This window comes from Phalangium opilio, unplaced genomic scaffold (genome assembly GCF_054372755.1).
Source record: "Phalangium opilio isolate 3A_F unplaced genomic scaffold, DU_Popi_V2 ptg000390l_1, whole genome shotgun sequence".
Lineage (NCBI taxonomy): Eukaryota > Metazoa > Arthropoda > Arachnida > Opiliones > Phalangiidae > Phalangium > Phalangium opilio.
In genome coordinates, this window is record NW_028324234.1 from 4,334,369 (window position 1) to 4,348,066 (window position 13,698).

At 38.2% G+C, this 13,698-nt stretch overlaps 1 protein-coding gene across 1 annotated transcript in view; it reads left to right on the top strand.

The window, feature by feature from the left end:
* The window catches only part of LOC149596283 (ATP-binding cassette sub-family C member 1-like), a 39,141-nt gene that overhangs the window by 12,840 nt on the left and 12,603 nt on the right, over positions 1–13,698 (top strand). The window contains exons 8-12 of the mRNA XM_089861426.1: positions 684–858; positions 921–1,175; positions 2,564–2,767; positions 6,459–6,605; positions 7,189–7,279. Of these exons, the coding sequence (XP_089717552.1) occupies positions 684–858; positions 921–1,175; positions 2,564–2,767; positions 6,459–6,605; positions 7,189–7,279 (872 nt within the window). The remainder of the gene's footprint in view (positions 1–683; positions 859–920; positions 1,176–2,563; positions 2,768–6,458; positions 6,606–7,188; positions 7,280–13,698) is intronic.

The window sequence follows — 13,698 nt, forward strand, 5'->3', positions numbered from 1 at the left end:
CCAAAATAATGCTGATTCTACCCTTGGAAACGATATTCATGGAAAAATAATATTTTTTTATGGACCGATAATATCGGCCGATATATCGGCTACGAATTTTCGATATATCGGCTACGAATTTTCGATATATCGGCTGTACACATATCGGTGCATCCCTAATAAGAGACGTCACAATCTGGAATATAAGATTAAATTCAAATAACAACAACAGTCATTTATTTATATACAATTGCCCACAGAGCCATGCATCTGAATGGCTTACAATTGTAATGGAGGGGCCTGCTATGGGGGGAGGCAAGTAAGGTGAACAAACGATCTAAAAACTAAGCTAAGGTATAGAGTTTAAAATAATCAGACAATTTACGTCGAAATCGGGACTTATTGGTAATAACAACAGGATCACGGGACAGGGTTCGAGTGTTGGAATTACGGGTACACACTTAAAGCGTGAAATTAAGTTCCTTCGATGCTTTCATTTTTTTCGTTGCTTGTACTGAAGCGCGGAGAAAGGTCCAATCACATGATCAGTAACATTTTCTGTTTATGTGGGTCAGTTCTGTTTAGCTAAATACTTGCATTCCTCAGAATATTCTTTAAAACTTATTCTAAAAGATGTTGAGATTTCAAATGGTTAGACATGCTGCAGTAAATCTTTGACCAAGTTAATTGACTTTTGTTTTCAGTACCATTATTGATTACTCAAATCGCGAAGATCCTTTGTGGAAGGGGACTTTCTACGCTTTCCTTTACGGTTTGGCCGGTCTTGCGCAATCCTTGTTACAAGAGGGCAGCGCCATTTTCCATACCAAACTAGGACTGAGACTTAAATCCGCCACCATGCACGTGTTGTACAAAAAAGTAAGTTAGAGTTATCGTGGTTTAGTTAGACGCTAGTTCATTAATAATATTCGTCGAAGCAGACATTTCGCTTGACGAGCTGTGATCGACGCGACTTGACAATGGGCGAAATACTGAACACGATGTACGTCGACACGAACAGATTCCAAATTCTGTCGCCGCAACTGGGCCTCTTGTGGTCGGTACCGGTACAAACAGTGCTGTGCTTCACCTTCATGTTTCGAGAACTGGGCTATTCAGCCTTTGCTGGCATCGTACCTATTATCGTTCTTCTACCGCTAAACTATCTCAGTACCAAGAAAACCAAAGATTTGCAGGTAACTGTTATCCAACCAAAACACCACTGACTTTAAAGGGAGGGTGAAGTGAAAAATCAAGTGATTTTTTATCGATTCTTCTACAATGTGGAAATGCTGGCGCCATGAAGTCATACTTTTCAAAATATGAGGGAGGGGCTTATATTTTTGGGAATATTCTAGCGCCCTCTATAGTCTAGATAATCATTCATTTATTTCGCGTTTCCGTGTTCCGACAGTGACGGAAAGTGGAGTCTCCTAGGTCTAAAAGTGTTGGTATCTGTGTCAAGAACAAAACTGTTAAAATCATTAATGATGAACTGATATATTTAAAAAGAGTGGACCATAATGAGAGAATCTAGATTTTTCTATTAGAGAGCCAGAAGTCCATTAAATTAGCCTAGGAAGTAATCAATTGCAATAGCTGGTGTCCGCAGTATAAAGAGAACATTCGAAATTGAATGTTTTAGCGTTCAATACCTTGCCACTGTGGTGGTACGCATTAACAATAAAATTTGAACGAGTAAAGTGGTATTCAATTCTACACGTTTACGAAATGTTCATATTTGAACGCTAATATTGATATTCAAAAATTCACGATAATGAAGCATTCAGATTAGGGCATTTTGCATTCAAATATGATTGCACCAGCATTTAAACGAGAGCGTAGTTGGCGCTCAAATGTAAGAGTTTTCGGCGTTCATACGTAACCGTTTCGCGTTATAATATACACAGTATAAAAGAACATTCGAAATCGAATATTTCAGCGTTCAATACCTGGCCACTGTGGTGGTACGCATTAGCAATCAAATATGAACGCATAAAGTGGTATTCAATTGTTCACGTTAACGAAATTTTCATATTTGAACGCTAATATTGATATTAAAAAGTACACGCTTGTGAAGCATTCAGATTAGGTCATTTTAGCATTCAAATATGATTGCACTAGCATTTAAACGAGAGCTTTTTGGTGTTCAATCAAGAGCGTGTTTGGCGTTCAAACGAGAAAAAATTGCCGTTCATGCTTAACTGTTTCGCGTTGTAATAGGATTGGATTAAAATTCAAACGAGAACGATTTTTGTGTGATCTATTCACGCCATTTACAAATATTATTTGCCCATATAAAAACCTTAATTTAATCCTCTATTCACCAAATTTACCTCATTTCAGTACCTCATTTACAGCATTCCAAGTTGATTTGACTATGGTATTTCACCCCTTGCCTCCCACTGCTCCCACACAACCAAACACCCAGTCGGCCGACTAACGCCAAAATTTGCCCTTTCGGGAGAGAAACCGCTATTGGCTACGATGTGGCTAAAAAACCCAATTAAACGACCGTGGCCGTTCCTTCTCCAACGGGAGAAGTTTCTGTTAACTGGTTTCTTTCATATATCTTCTTTCTTAGATTGAGCTGATGAAGCTGAAGGACAACAGAATGAAAATGATGAGCGAAATCTTGACCGGAATCCGCGTCTTGAAGCTGTACGCCTGGGAGAGATCATTCCACAGAATCATTCTTGAAATCAGGAAGAAAGAAATTGCACTCATGAAGAAACAAGGAATCTTTACAGCAATAAATATGTTTATAACTGCAATCATACCGGTTTTGGTAAGAACGTAAAACATTTACAAGAAGTGGGTATTGTCAGAAGTCCATTAAATTAGCCTAGAAAGTAACTAAAAGCGAGGTTAGAGACTCCCCTCTCTTGAAGGGGCAACACATTCGCCACCTCGCGATAACGTTTCTCAGGTCTCCGGTTTATTTGCGACTCGTACGCCAAAATTTGCCCCATTGGGAGAGAAATAGCTATTGGCTGAAAATGAACGCTTGATCTCTAAAGGGACCGGAAAACGCCCTCCCCCCTCCCACTGTACAAACCGAGCCCTTTCTAGCATAGCAGGGGGATAGGGTGCCTTTCGGTCTTTTATGACTCTTCATAAACCTATTAATGAAAACAAGACGGCCCAAGGGCTCGTAATAGTAGCTACATCGTACGAGTGAATAGCCCCTCTATACCCTACCCTAATGAGTGGATAACCCCTCTCTACCTTACCCTAATGAGAGAATGGAGTTCCTTTTAAGCTAAAAACTAACGATAACGAAAGCGCAGGCGAAACCTCCGGTCACAACAACTACTACTACTATTTCGGCTCGGGTCAAACTAAGAGGCTATCGTATACTACGATGTGGCTAAAAAGAGAAAAAAAATTCAAAGACCCTTAAAAAAATCCGACCCCACAGATAAAAATTCAAAGTATCCGACCCCGCAGATTAAGAGGTACCTCACCCCACATCGCCCCGACATTTTAGAGATAAAGCTTAAGGATAAAATCACGGATTTTCTATCAAGTCTCTATGGCTCAGTGGTAGAATGTCTTACTACTGCGTGAGCGACCCGGGTTCGAATCCCGGCTGCGATCTGAAAAATGTTTAATTAAAATTAAATCTCTAAACGAGCCCAGTTACCTTTATGGGTGGGTTGTGGTAATATAGAGTTCGAGATACAGCGTTCATGGGCTGAAGAAGTCATGCCCCGATCACGTGAAGAAAGATTGCTGACAGGATTGGGAAAGTGGAAAAACGAACCCCTCATCCACGGAGTTAAAAGCATCTCTTAACCCAGCATAGACGTATCCTATACCAGCTATTGTATTTGATTATTTCCTAGGCTAATTTAATGGATTCTGGTATTATTATCGATAATACACCGTTCCATTAATGGGGGTAGGAAAACCGTAATAGTCGACAAAGACCAAATAAAAGTATATAAATGGACTAGTCAATCTTCCGCTATTTTGTGGATTTTACATTTTGTTAGTCCGGCAGCCTTGTAACGTGCACCGCGTTTCGGCTATCGGCAGTAGCAGACGGTTTTGTTTGGAAAAATTTAGAAAAGGGTTAATCGCTTAAGTGAAGTTTCAGCTTGCCGTTTCGCAACTTATAAAGCCAAGACTAAACAGAGCTCGGCATTTTCTATCCATTATCCACAAATTGGTGGATAACCGATTATTTATAAACAAAGTTGTGGATTGTAATACGATTTAACATGTAAGATCTGTGGATAATTTTCGAGTATGGATAAAGATAAAATAACGTGGATAATGGATAGATAATGCCGAGCTCAAAGACTAAATGCGCTCAGTGCTTATAATCATGGAGATCGGTTTCCTATCAGAAACCGCACTAAAGGCCTGGCAGCCCGGTTGTATGAAAGCCCTACTTTCCCGAATAGAGTGGGGGAAAGCAATTTATGGAAAAAATGGAACGGAGTATTGGGGGCACGTAGAGGTGTGCCACATTTCAGGGGTGAGAGCAAATAGAAAGGAGAGTCGGAGACAGGGTTGGCAACTACCTATCCAGTCCGGTTTAAACCACCTGGTTTAATCCGGATTAATCCACTTAAAAAAATCCACCTAAAATATCCGGCTTAATTATGAATGGGGAAAAAATCAATTTTGTGCCATAAAAATAATCAAAATACAACCAGAAACAAGGCAAAAGTATAGGAAGCGACAACTAAAGATTATTTATTATAAATGATAAAACTAATAGTTATATTACCAGTTACTGTCTAGTTACAGCTTACAATATTTTACCAGTATTACTCGAACTTAAAACAGAGTGTGGTTCCTGTGGATCCCCTACAAGTTGACTTTCCTTACGAACTCCAGCAGTTCAGTTTTGGCTTGGGAAAGCTAGAGGCATTTGTGGGCGAGATTTATACGTGCATGTATAAATCCCGCCCACTAGCCTTTACCAAGCCAAACCCGGAGTTTAGAAGGAAAGTCCCCTTTTAAGGGCTCCACTGGAGCCGCGCTAATGTTAGGCTCGTGCACTTAGGAAAGAAATATATTTCATGAAAACATTTTAGCAGTTAAACTTGCAGACGATTTTATATTGGAACCAGGGCTAGCGGTTGGGGACTCAGTGCCCCAAAGCTTAAATAAGAGCTAAACAGAAGTACTTTGCCTTCAAAAAAACCTAAAATGACTCGTGTTTTTAAACAATCCGGATAAATCCAATAAAATACGGTTTAATCCAATAAAAACCACTGGTCTGGATTTTATTCAAATTATCCGGATTTTTGCCAACCCTGGTCGGAGAGACCAAATTCTTCGTCACCCCCCCCCCTTCAAAAACGTTACCAGTGCCAGTGGCTGTCTAAGAGAGTGCGCCACATGCGCAGTCGGTGCAACGGAGAGGAAAAAAATCAGTTTGCTTACGTTTCCGCCAAAAAATCTTTTGAAATTTTATAACGGCTCAGATCTCGTTCTCGGATTTTGAGGCGAGAAAGGGATAACCTGATTGGCTTGATTTTGCCGTGCTCAGAACATATTTTACTCCAATAGTCAGACTCTAATCCAATCAGCAAAATAAAGATTTATTTTCGTCGCTCAACGACAGATGGTACTACAGTCAACTTTGTTAATCACGTGATCCTATCCCTTAGATGGAGACGAAAGCAAGCCAACTTGTTTTTTTGTTGGTTGGGTCTATTACGGCTGAGGCGTGAGCCTCTAGCCATATTTTCTTGTCTACCCTTTTTGAATTACCTTCTCAACGGATCACGTGACGTCTTACTCCTCGGCTGTGCGCCGAGATAGGTGCGCGTGAGAGCTATGTTGGCCGGCCGTTATAGTTACCTCCCTTCTATCTTTGACCTCAGACCACCTAACCTATGGACAGGCATCTGAATAGGGAGCTAGGTTTGCTTACCTAGAGCAACGCCTGACATTAGCGCTGTGGCGGCGGATGTTGGAAGTTTTTCACCAAACCCTAGTAAAACTAGCACCATTTGGTTTTTTGAGGAATAGAGGCCTCCAGTCACCAGTAACTACATCTTATTATTGGCAATTTTAAATTAAATGTAATTAAAGTTTCGGTTAGGTTGTTTGAGTTGTCCCTAACACGTCTGAGCTAACACAAAGTCAACAATCGACAAGACTATGAGCCCCGGCTCAAAAATATCCCGAACCATTACAGGCGAATTTTTCTTTCAGGTCACGTGACATTTGGCGATAAATTTCGGCGGTCGGTAGACGCGTGAGGGCGCGTGCTACGCATTGCCACTTGTTACCGCGGATTTACATGGCTTTGCCTGTCCATGGGTTAGATGGTCTGAGCTTTTGACTCTCCATCTTATTTGTGCTCACTGATTTCAGCGGTAAAATAAGAACGCGCGGGATGGAGTTGGTTTTACTGCCAGCACTTTTTGTTAAAGATTCATCTTCAGAGCATACACATTCTTTATCTCCATATTGATTTTAAGGTCCTACAGATATTGTTATTTAATATTCAGATTACTACACCGTGTTTCGCCATGTACGTGTTAATTGACGAAGCTAACGTTCTCACCTCGAGGAAAGCCTTCGTGTCCATTCAGTTGGTACGACTATTAGCGTCGTCAATGCTTACGTTTCCGGATTTAGTAAATACCCTAGTTTTGGTAAGAACTGTACGAGGGAAGGTTAAAAGATAAATCTACTTTTATCTTCTTAGTTTCTATTAATCAAAAATTTTAAAGTTTCAGGTTTTTTTTTTAAAAAAATATAACTATTTGGTGTGTTTTTGAGACATAATTTTCAATATTATCAAAAGTATATACGATATAACCTTTTTTGTGGTTGCCAGTTTGCCACCTTGTTATCGTTGCCATTAATGTAAGAAGAGCTCTCAGCCAATCACAAACAGTTTTAGATGCGTCATTTGATACGCCCAAAATACAAGAAACCGTAGGTACAGTTAATAGGATTAGACACGGGTGTGACATGGCACCCTTTCGCCTGCGTGATGGAGACTTTTAATTTTAATATATATACTTTTGATATTATGTATTATTCGATTGTCATCGTCCTACTGTGAAAAAATGTTTTATAAGTTATGGTTGGCGTCATTAAATAACGGGATTAGTTTCATGTTGTATTACAAAACATTTTCCCAACAATGAATCGTCGAGGTTTTTCCTGTTGACCTTCCCTTTACTTAGAACATCTCAAAATGACACAAATCCGCAAAGTTATTCTTTTCAGACACACGTCTCGGTGAGAAGAATCGCAAACTTGTTGAGTCGTGGAGAAACCAAATATTACGTGCAGCATATGGCTAGCGACGCCCAATTTGGTATGTCAATTAATTAGCGCCTCGCAAAAACGAAGTGGATAACTTTAAGCTCAAAATTAATTGTGGTTAGAAGGTAGTGGCGCGAACTTGAGTGTGGAGAAAGACACAATTGAATGAACTTCCTCGGAACTTAACCCACCATTCCGGTATAAACAGAAAATATCCTCCAATTATAATCAGGCTTATTCCCATTTTGACCCGCTTTATACCGCAATAATTAATCTTTGAAGGAAACCTCGCAAACCAGGGATAAGGGAGGTGAGGTGGATTGGAAATAATGATGGGTGACCTGCGCCATCGTAACTCTCCCAGTGCACCTGGCGCACGCCTCTACCTTTAGTAGGCAATTGCTAAGTGCTTCCGCGTAGCGCCATTGTGTTTGTATGAGAACTCGCTTCTACACAGTAAAAAAAGAACATTGGAAATTGAATGTTTCAGCGTTCAATACCTTGCCACTGTGGTGGTACGCCTTAGCAATCAAATTTTAACGCATAAAGTGGTATTGAATTGTACACGTTAACGAAATGTTCATATTTGAACGCTAATATTGATATTCAAAAATTCACGCTAACGAAGCATTCAGATTAGGCCATTTTGGCATTCAAATATGTTTGCACTAGCATTTAAACGAGAGCGTTTTGGCGTTCAAACGAGGTCGTGTTTGGCGTTCAAACGAGATCGTGTTTGGCGTTCAAACGAGGTCGTGTTTGGCGTTCAAACGAGATCGTGTTTGGCGTTCAAACGAGATCGTGTTTGGCGTTCAAACGAGATCGTGTTTGGCGTTCAAACGAGATCGTGTTTGGCGTTCAAAGGTAAGCGATTTTGGCGTTCTCATGTAAGCGCTTTTGGCGTTCAAACGAGAACGAATTGGCATTCATACGTAACTGTTTCGCGTTATAATACGATTGCACTAACAATTTAACGAGAATGATTTTGGTGTGATCCATTCACGCCATGGTCAAATATTATTTGCCCGTATTAATACCCTAATCTAAGCCTCTATTCACCTAATTTACCTCATTTTAGTACCCTATTTACAGCATTTCAAGTTGATTTGACTATAGTAGTTAACCACTTTCCTCCCATTCTGACGACCGACGCCGCAAATTGTCGGATTCATCAAATGGGACAAACATCTTGGGTTAAATGTTCCCAGTGAAATTAAATTACTAATTCCCGGGAACGGAAAGATTCTATCTTGTCCTGCAAAAATCTACTTAACTTATAACGATTGAGTGGCTAGATAAAATGAGCACTAAACCCAATTATTTTGTAAAATATTTAGCAAAATTGATAGTTCACAAGAACAAAATAATTTTAAATTAAAGCAATGCACCTTTATAAAAACATTTCTTGATATTTATTTTCATTTTTAAATCATATGCATCACTTAACACTGCAAAGAATTTTGAACATAAAACGAGTACGTAATACACTGCCCATAAAAAAGACATCAGCAAATATTTTATTTTTAAACGCTGCCGACGATAAAAATTTCTTATTATTAAAAAACCAAGTTGGAAAAACCAAGATATTACCTCTCTGAGTCAAGAGGACTACTTACAAACTTATTTACCTATATATAGAATTATATCTCTCTTTTTTTGATGTAAAAATTTACGAATTATAAAAGCTAGGTTCCCTCTTGACCGAAAATGACGACCGAAAACTTTAGCGCTGCGTCAAAAAATTGAGTTTTACGCCGGCCTTCGACGGCAAGATTTTAGTTCGGTTCACACATACGACCGAATTCAGACCAAAAGGTACGGTCGGCAGGATCACGTGGTACGAGTTGGAAGAACTTAAGCCTTGGCCTTTGATTTTCCCTTGATGGTATCTTAATTAGGGAGCTTACTTCTACCAAATTAAGGTCAGAGATTCAAATCAAAGGTTTATTACATACAAACACGGCAATACCGACTAGCGATCAAATCCGATTAGAGAATTCAAACTCAAAAGTTCATAACATGCAAAGGTGGCAATGGCGACTGGCGAGGTGAAAAAAAACTCGAAGCGGCGATAAAAAACTCCCCTATTATTACGCCAGCAGAAGCTTTAACCCGAAACGAATTTTGATTGGCTATGAAAATAATTTTACGTCGGCCTCTGCTTCAAAAATAGAACACCAATTCTGTTCGACCGAAAGCTGTTTCGGACACGTTAGGCGGAAGATGTTTTACCGAAGAGGTACTTACGCAGTGTTTCCGTCGTGTTTTCGGTCAAGTGGGAACTAAGCTTAAAGCAGTATTCCAAGCATAGAGGATATATAGTAAAGCAGATGACATTTTACATCCATTAAGAATGTGCCTTGGACACATGAAATCAGTCAATGGGGAAAAAACAGGAATTTAAGTGCATAACTTTTGGGAGAAATATAGTCTTTATGTGTTTTAAAAGGCCCAGTTGTCTACGCCTCAACTGTTAACCCTGTATTCTCATAACTACATTCACAACTGGTTTTGCAGTATAAACACTATTGTCTCGTTTCACCTCATATATATTCTTAGTTTGCCAACGGGGGTTTTAACGTTAATTATCACCAAAGCTGATTTGTGGTTAGACGCAATGAAAGTCAATATGCACCACAATAAGAATGAAAACTCCGAAGCTACAACCCGATTAGGATAAGCCCTTTCAATGATCTAATTGCCACCATGGTGCTTACATCTATTTTAAAATCTAGACCTTATTTTAACGTGTACTTAACTTTCGGTTCACTCTGAACCGTTAATGTCTCTTCAATACAGACATGAAAATCAGAACCCATAATTTACTAAATCTCGGGTCTCAATTACTTCCTCTTTGGTTCACTAAGCTAATTACTGATAATCCTTGAATTACCCGACTGATTCTAGGCCTTAGCTTTCTTTTTGTGATCACTATAGCAAGGATTATTGTATATGTAGTATAACTTAAGTAATATATAAACAGCCATTTCAAATAATAATAATAGAAAATATCCTTGGAATATCAAAATGAAACAGAGCTTTAAAGCTACAAAACTACTAAAGGCATCGTAATTACGAAAAATATTTCCACATATTCACTTTATATTATGAAAAAATTTAATGTTAAGGTTCTGTAGGATTTCTTTACACATCAACACAAAACAAACTGCTAAAGCGGCGCACTAGTGTAACAACGGACGGACACACACAGACATTGACATAGACTGCTTTTTAACCATTTTCGTATTAACTTTAATTTGAGAAACAAGATTATCTTAAATACTAAAATAAATACACTTAGTATTAAACATTTTCTTCGTTAGTTGTTCGCCTTATTGAGCGTTACATCGTTTTTAAAAAGAACAATTAATCATTCTTGAGAGACTTGACTAATATTGACGTTTGAAATGAAGCATACGACTGCTGCTTTGCCTTACTCAAATAGGCAGTATATAAAGGACTCGAATCGCAGCTGTTGATAAGAACATCGCAATTGCGTGAACCTTTGGAGGAAGACCTCGCCATTGGGAGGCTAGACGTTTCTCGTAACCATAGCCGATCGCCGCTTATGTCTTAACGTTAACGATGATGATGGAGATAGAAGAAAGTATATACAGACTGGTGTCCATATGGGATGGGCAAAAGACCGGTTGATGGTGGTATTTAGAAGCCAGTGAGTACAGACTGGTGTCCATGTGGGATGGACAAAAGACCGGATGATGGTGGTGTTTGGAAGACAGTGAGTACAAACTGGTGTCCATGTAGGATGGACAAAAGACAAGAGAATAATGGTGTTAGACAGACAATGGAGTAATAGCCATTATAAGTGGAATACAATTTTCCAAATTTCAGGCTTGGAAATTGAGAACACATTTACCCCGATTTTCCAACCGCGAACGCGGTCCCCTGGGGTGTGACAGACAGACACGTCGAAATTTGAACTTCTCCGTGACATACGTCACCCGGAGAGGTAAAAATTCAATTTATAGCATTTATAGGATGTGTGCATATGCACACGTCTAGTATTAAGAGAATCAATGCTTAAATTTGGAACCGTAGGTATTAAAGACACCTAACCTAAACTAAGTCTTACCTAACACTTACCAAACCTAACCTAAGCCTTTTCTAACCCAACCTGGCCTGACCTACAAAACAAGACAAATTTTGAAAAAGGCAGGTGTTTATTGTATATAAACTTAGCTAGCAGTTTTCACGATTATTTAGAGAGGACGATCGCCTATCAAACTTAGTTATGTAATTAATCACCCAGTTAAGCAAGTAATTTAGTTTAGGTTTAACCTCCATTTTCTAATAATATTTCGTAATTTGACTCTGTGTGTGCTTGTGTTCCTGAAAAATCAATAGTCTGAGCCAAGAAAATAATATAATGGTAATGAATAATTGGCAAATTATTATGTTCTTGAACATCAAAATATAATAAAAATGATTTGTTGAGTTATAATATTAAAATTTGATAAAATGAACCTGGATTTTTACCATTGTAAATATTACACCCAAAAAACTCGCCAAGAATTGCTCCCGTGAACGCCCGAAAAGCTCTCCTTTGAACAGAAAAAAGCTCCCGTGTGAACACTTATAACGCTCTCGTTAAAAAGCAAAAAACGGTCTCATTTGAATATCAACAAGATGACCCAGTCATATAGTTTTTACCGCCTTCTAGTGACAAGAATTAGTATTACTATATGCATTATAAGATGACCCCAGCTAATTTAGCATTTCGGGTTTTTTTTTCATTGTTTGTAAAATAGCATTCCTATTATGAATAAAATCAATCTAGTAATAAACTACAGTAACTTACTTATTAGGTTCATTTTAAACTTAACCTACAGAACTTTATCTTAATTAAATTACAGAATAATATTTTTTAAACTAGGGTCGGTACTGGTAAATGTGAACGATTCTATTTTTTCTTTAACATTTTGTAGCTAATTTTTGGGCGGCTTAAATTCCTTTTAAAAGGGCTCTATTTGTAGATTGAATATTGAGGATTACGATAAAAATGGTATGAACATTGTAGGAATACGTGGATGAAAGATACGAACCTATATACACACCAACTCGGACTAATCAACTTAAGTTGATGCCAATTTTAGGTGTTTCTTAATACAATACCATCGGGGAATAAGCTCTAGGAAGAGTTAAAATAATCCCACGATAACAAACCTTTAATCGTTAGATAGATCACGTTTTTCACTATAAAATTGATATTAAAATCTCTGGTTTCGATTCGGAATTCGATTTTAGAGTTGGAAAAAACCAGGTAAAAATTCAATTGTTTCAAGGTTAATTAGAATCCTTTTTAAGCTATTTTACTAAAAAATAAAAGTAAAAGTTATAATATTAACTTTAAAATACATCATTGACCCAAAAAAGACTCAAATTTCGCGCCATTAGTAAGTTTATCAATTTAGCGGTAAGAGGGCGGTAGCTACGACTACTTATTGGGCGGGAAAGCGAGAAAATGAGACAGCTGTTATGCGAGGTATCGAAATAAATAGGACTTCTCAACAAATTATTGAACATTTTGACTCGGGTATTGATTTAACTATATTATCCTATTATCACTTATCACATCTGCGTAAACTTTAATCTAGGTGCATGGATTTAGGCCCTACGTAATGGTAGCTCCTTCAGTGTTGCCACAGAATTTTCAGAACCAAATTCCCTGACCTTTTTCTCAGATTTTCCCTGACCTTTTAGGCCGAAAAAGTGAATGTTTACTGCACGTTTCAAGTGGTTATAATTAAATAAACTCTCAACATTAAATTTTCCCATGTATTTGTTGCACCAAAATGATTAAGAAACATTTTAACTATAAATAACAGTCTAAGAGAGCATTTACTTTACAAAAACAATTCTAGACATTTTTAAGGATTAATCTAGAGTTTTCTGTGTTAAGAGAGGATGAGGAGAAACTTTCATTACTCTTTCAATAAAGACTTATTCCCAGAAGTTTTACCCACTAAAATCAAATTCCCTGACTTTTCCCTGACCTTTTCGGGCCATTTTTAAATTCCCTGACTTTTCCAGATTTTCCAGGATTTCCAGGTACTGTGGCAACCCTGTCCTTTCCTAGGGCCTTTTTTATTCCTCCCATTTGATTATCATTGTTGTTCACATTTGGGTCCAGTGTTCATTCACTACCTCCTTCAGTATTTAGGGTCAGGGTGTTTACATTTACCAGCGATTGTTCACAATTGGGGTCCTCCGAGGGGATTGGGAAATAGGATATTGTGCAAAATTTAAGAGAGTTAAAAAGCTGAAAACAGCGAATTGTGTATAAAGAATCATATTTCATATCCTGAAAGTTTCTGGTGTCTAACGTTAGCTCCACGGAAGTTATTCAAAGATTTGCAAAAAGTGTCCATAATTACCAGTACCAACCCTATAGTAACTTCCTCAATCGGTTAGTTTTAAACTTAACTAAACTACATCATTATTTGTAAAGTT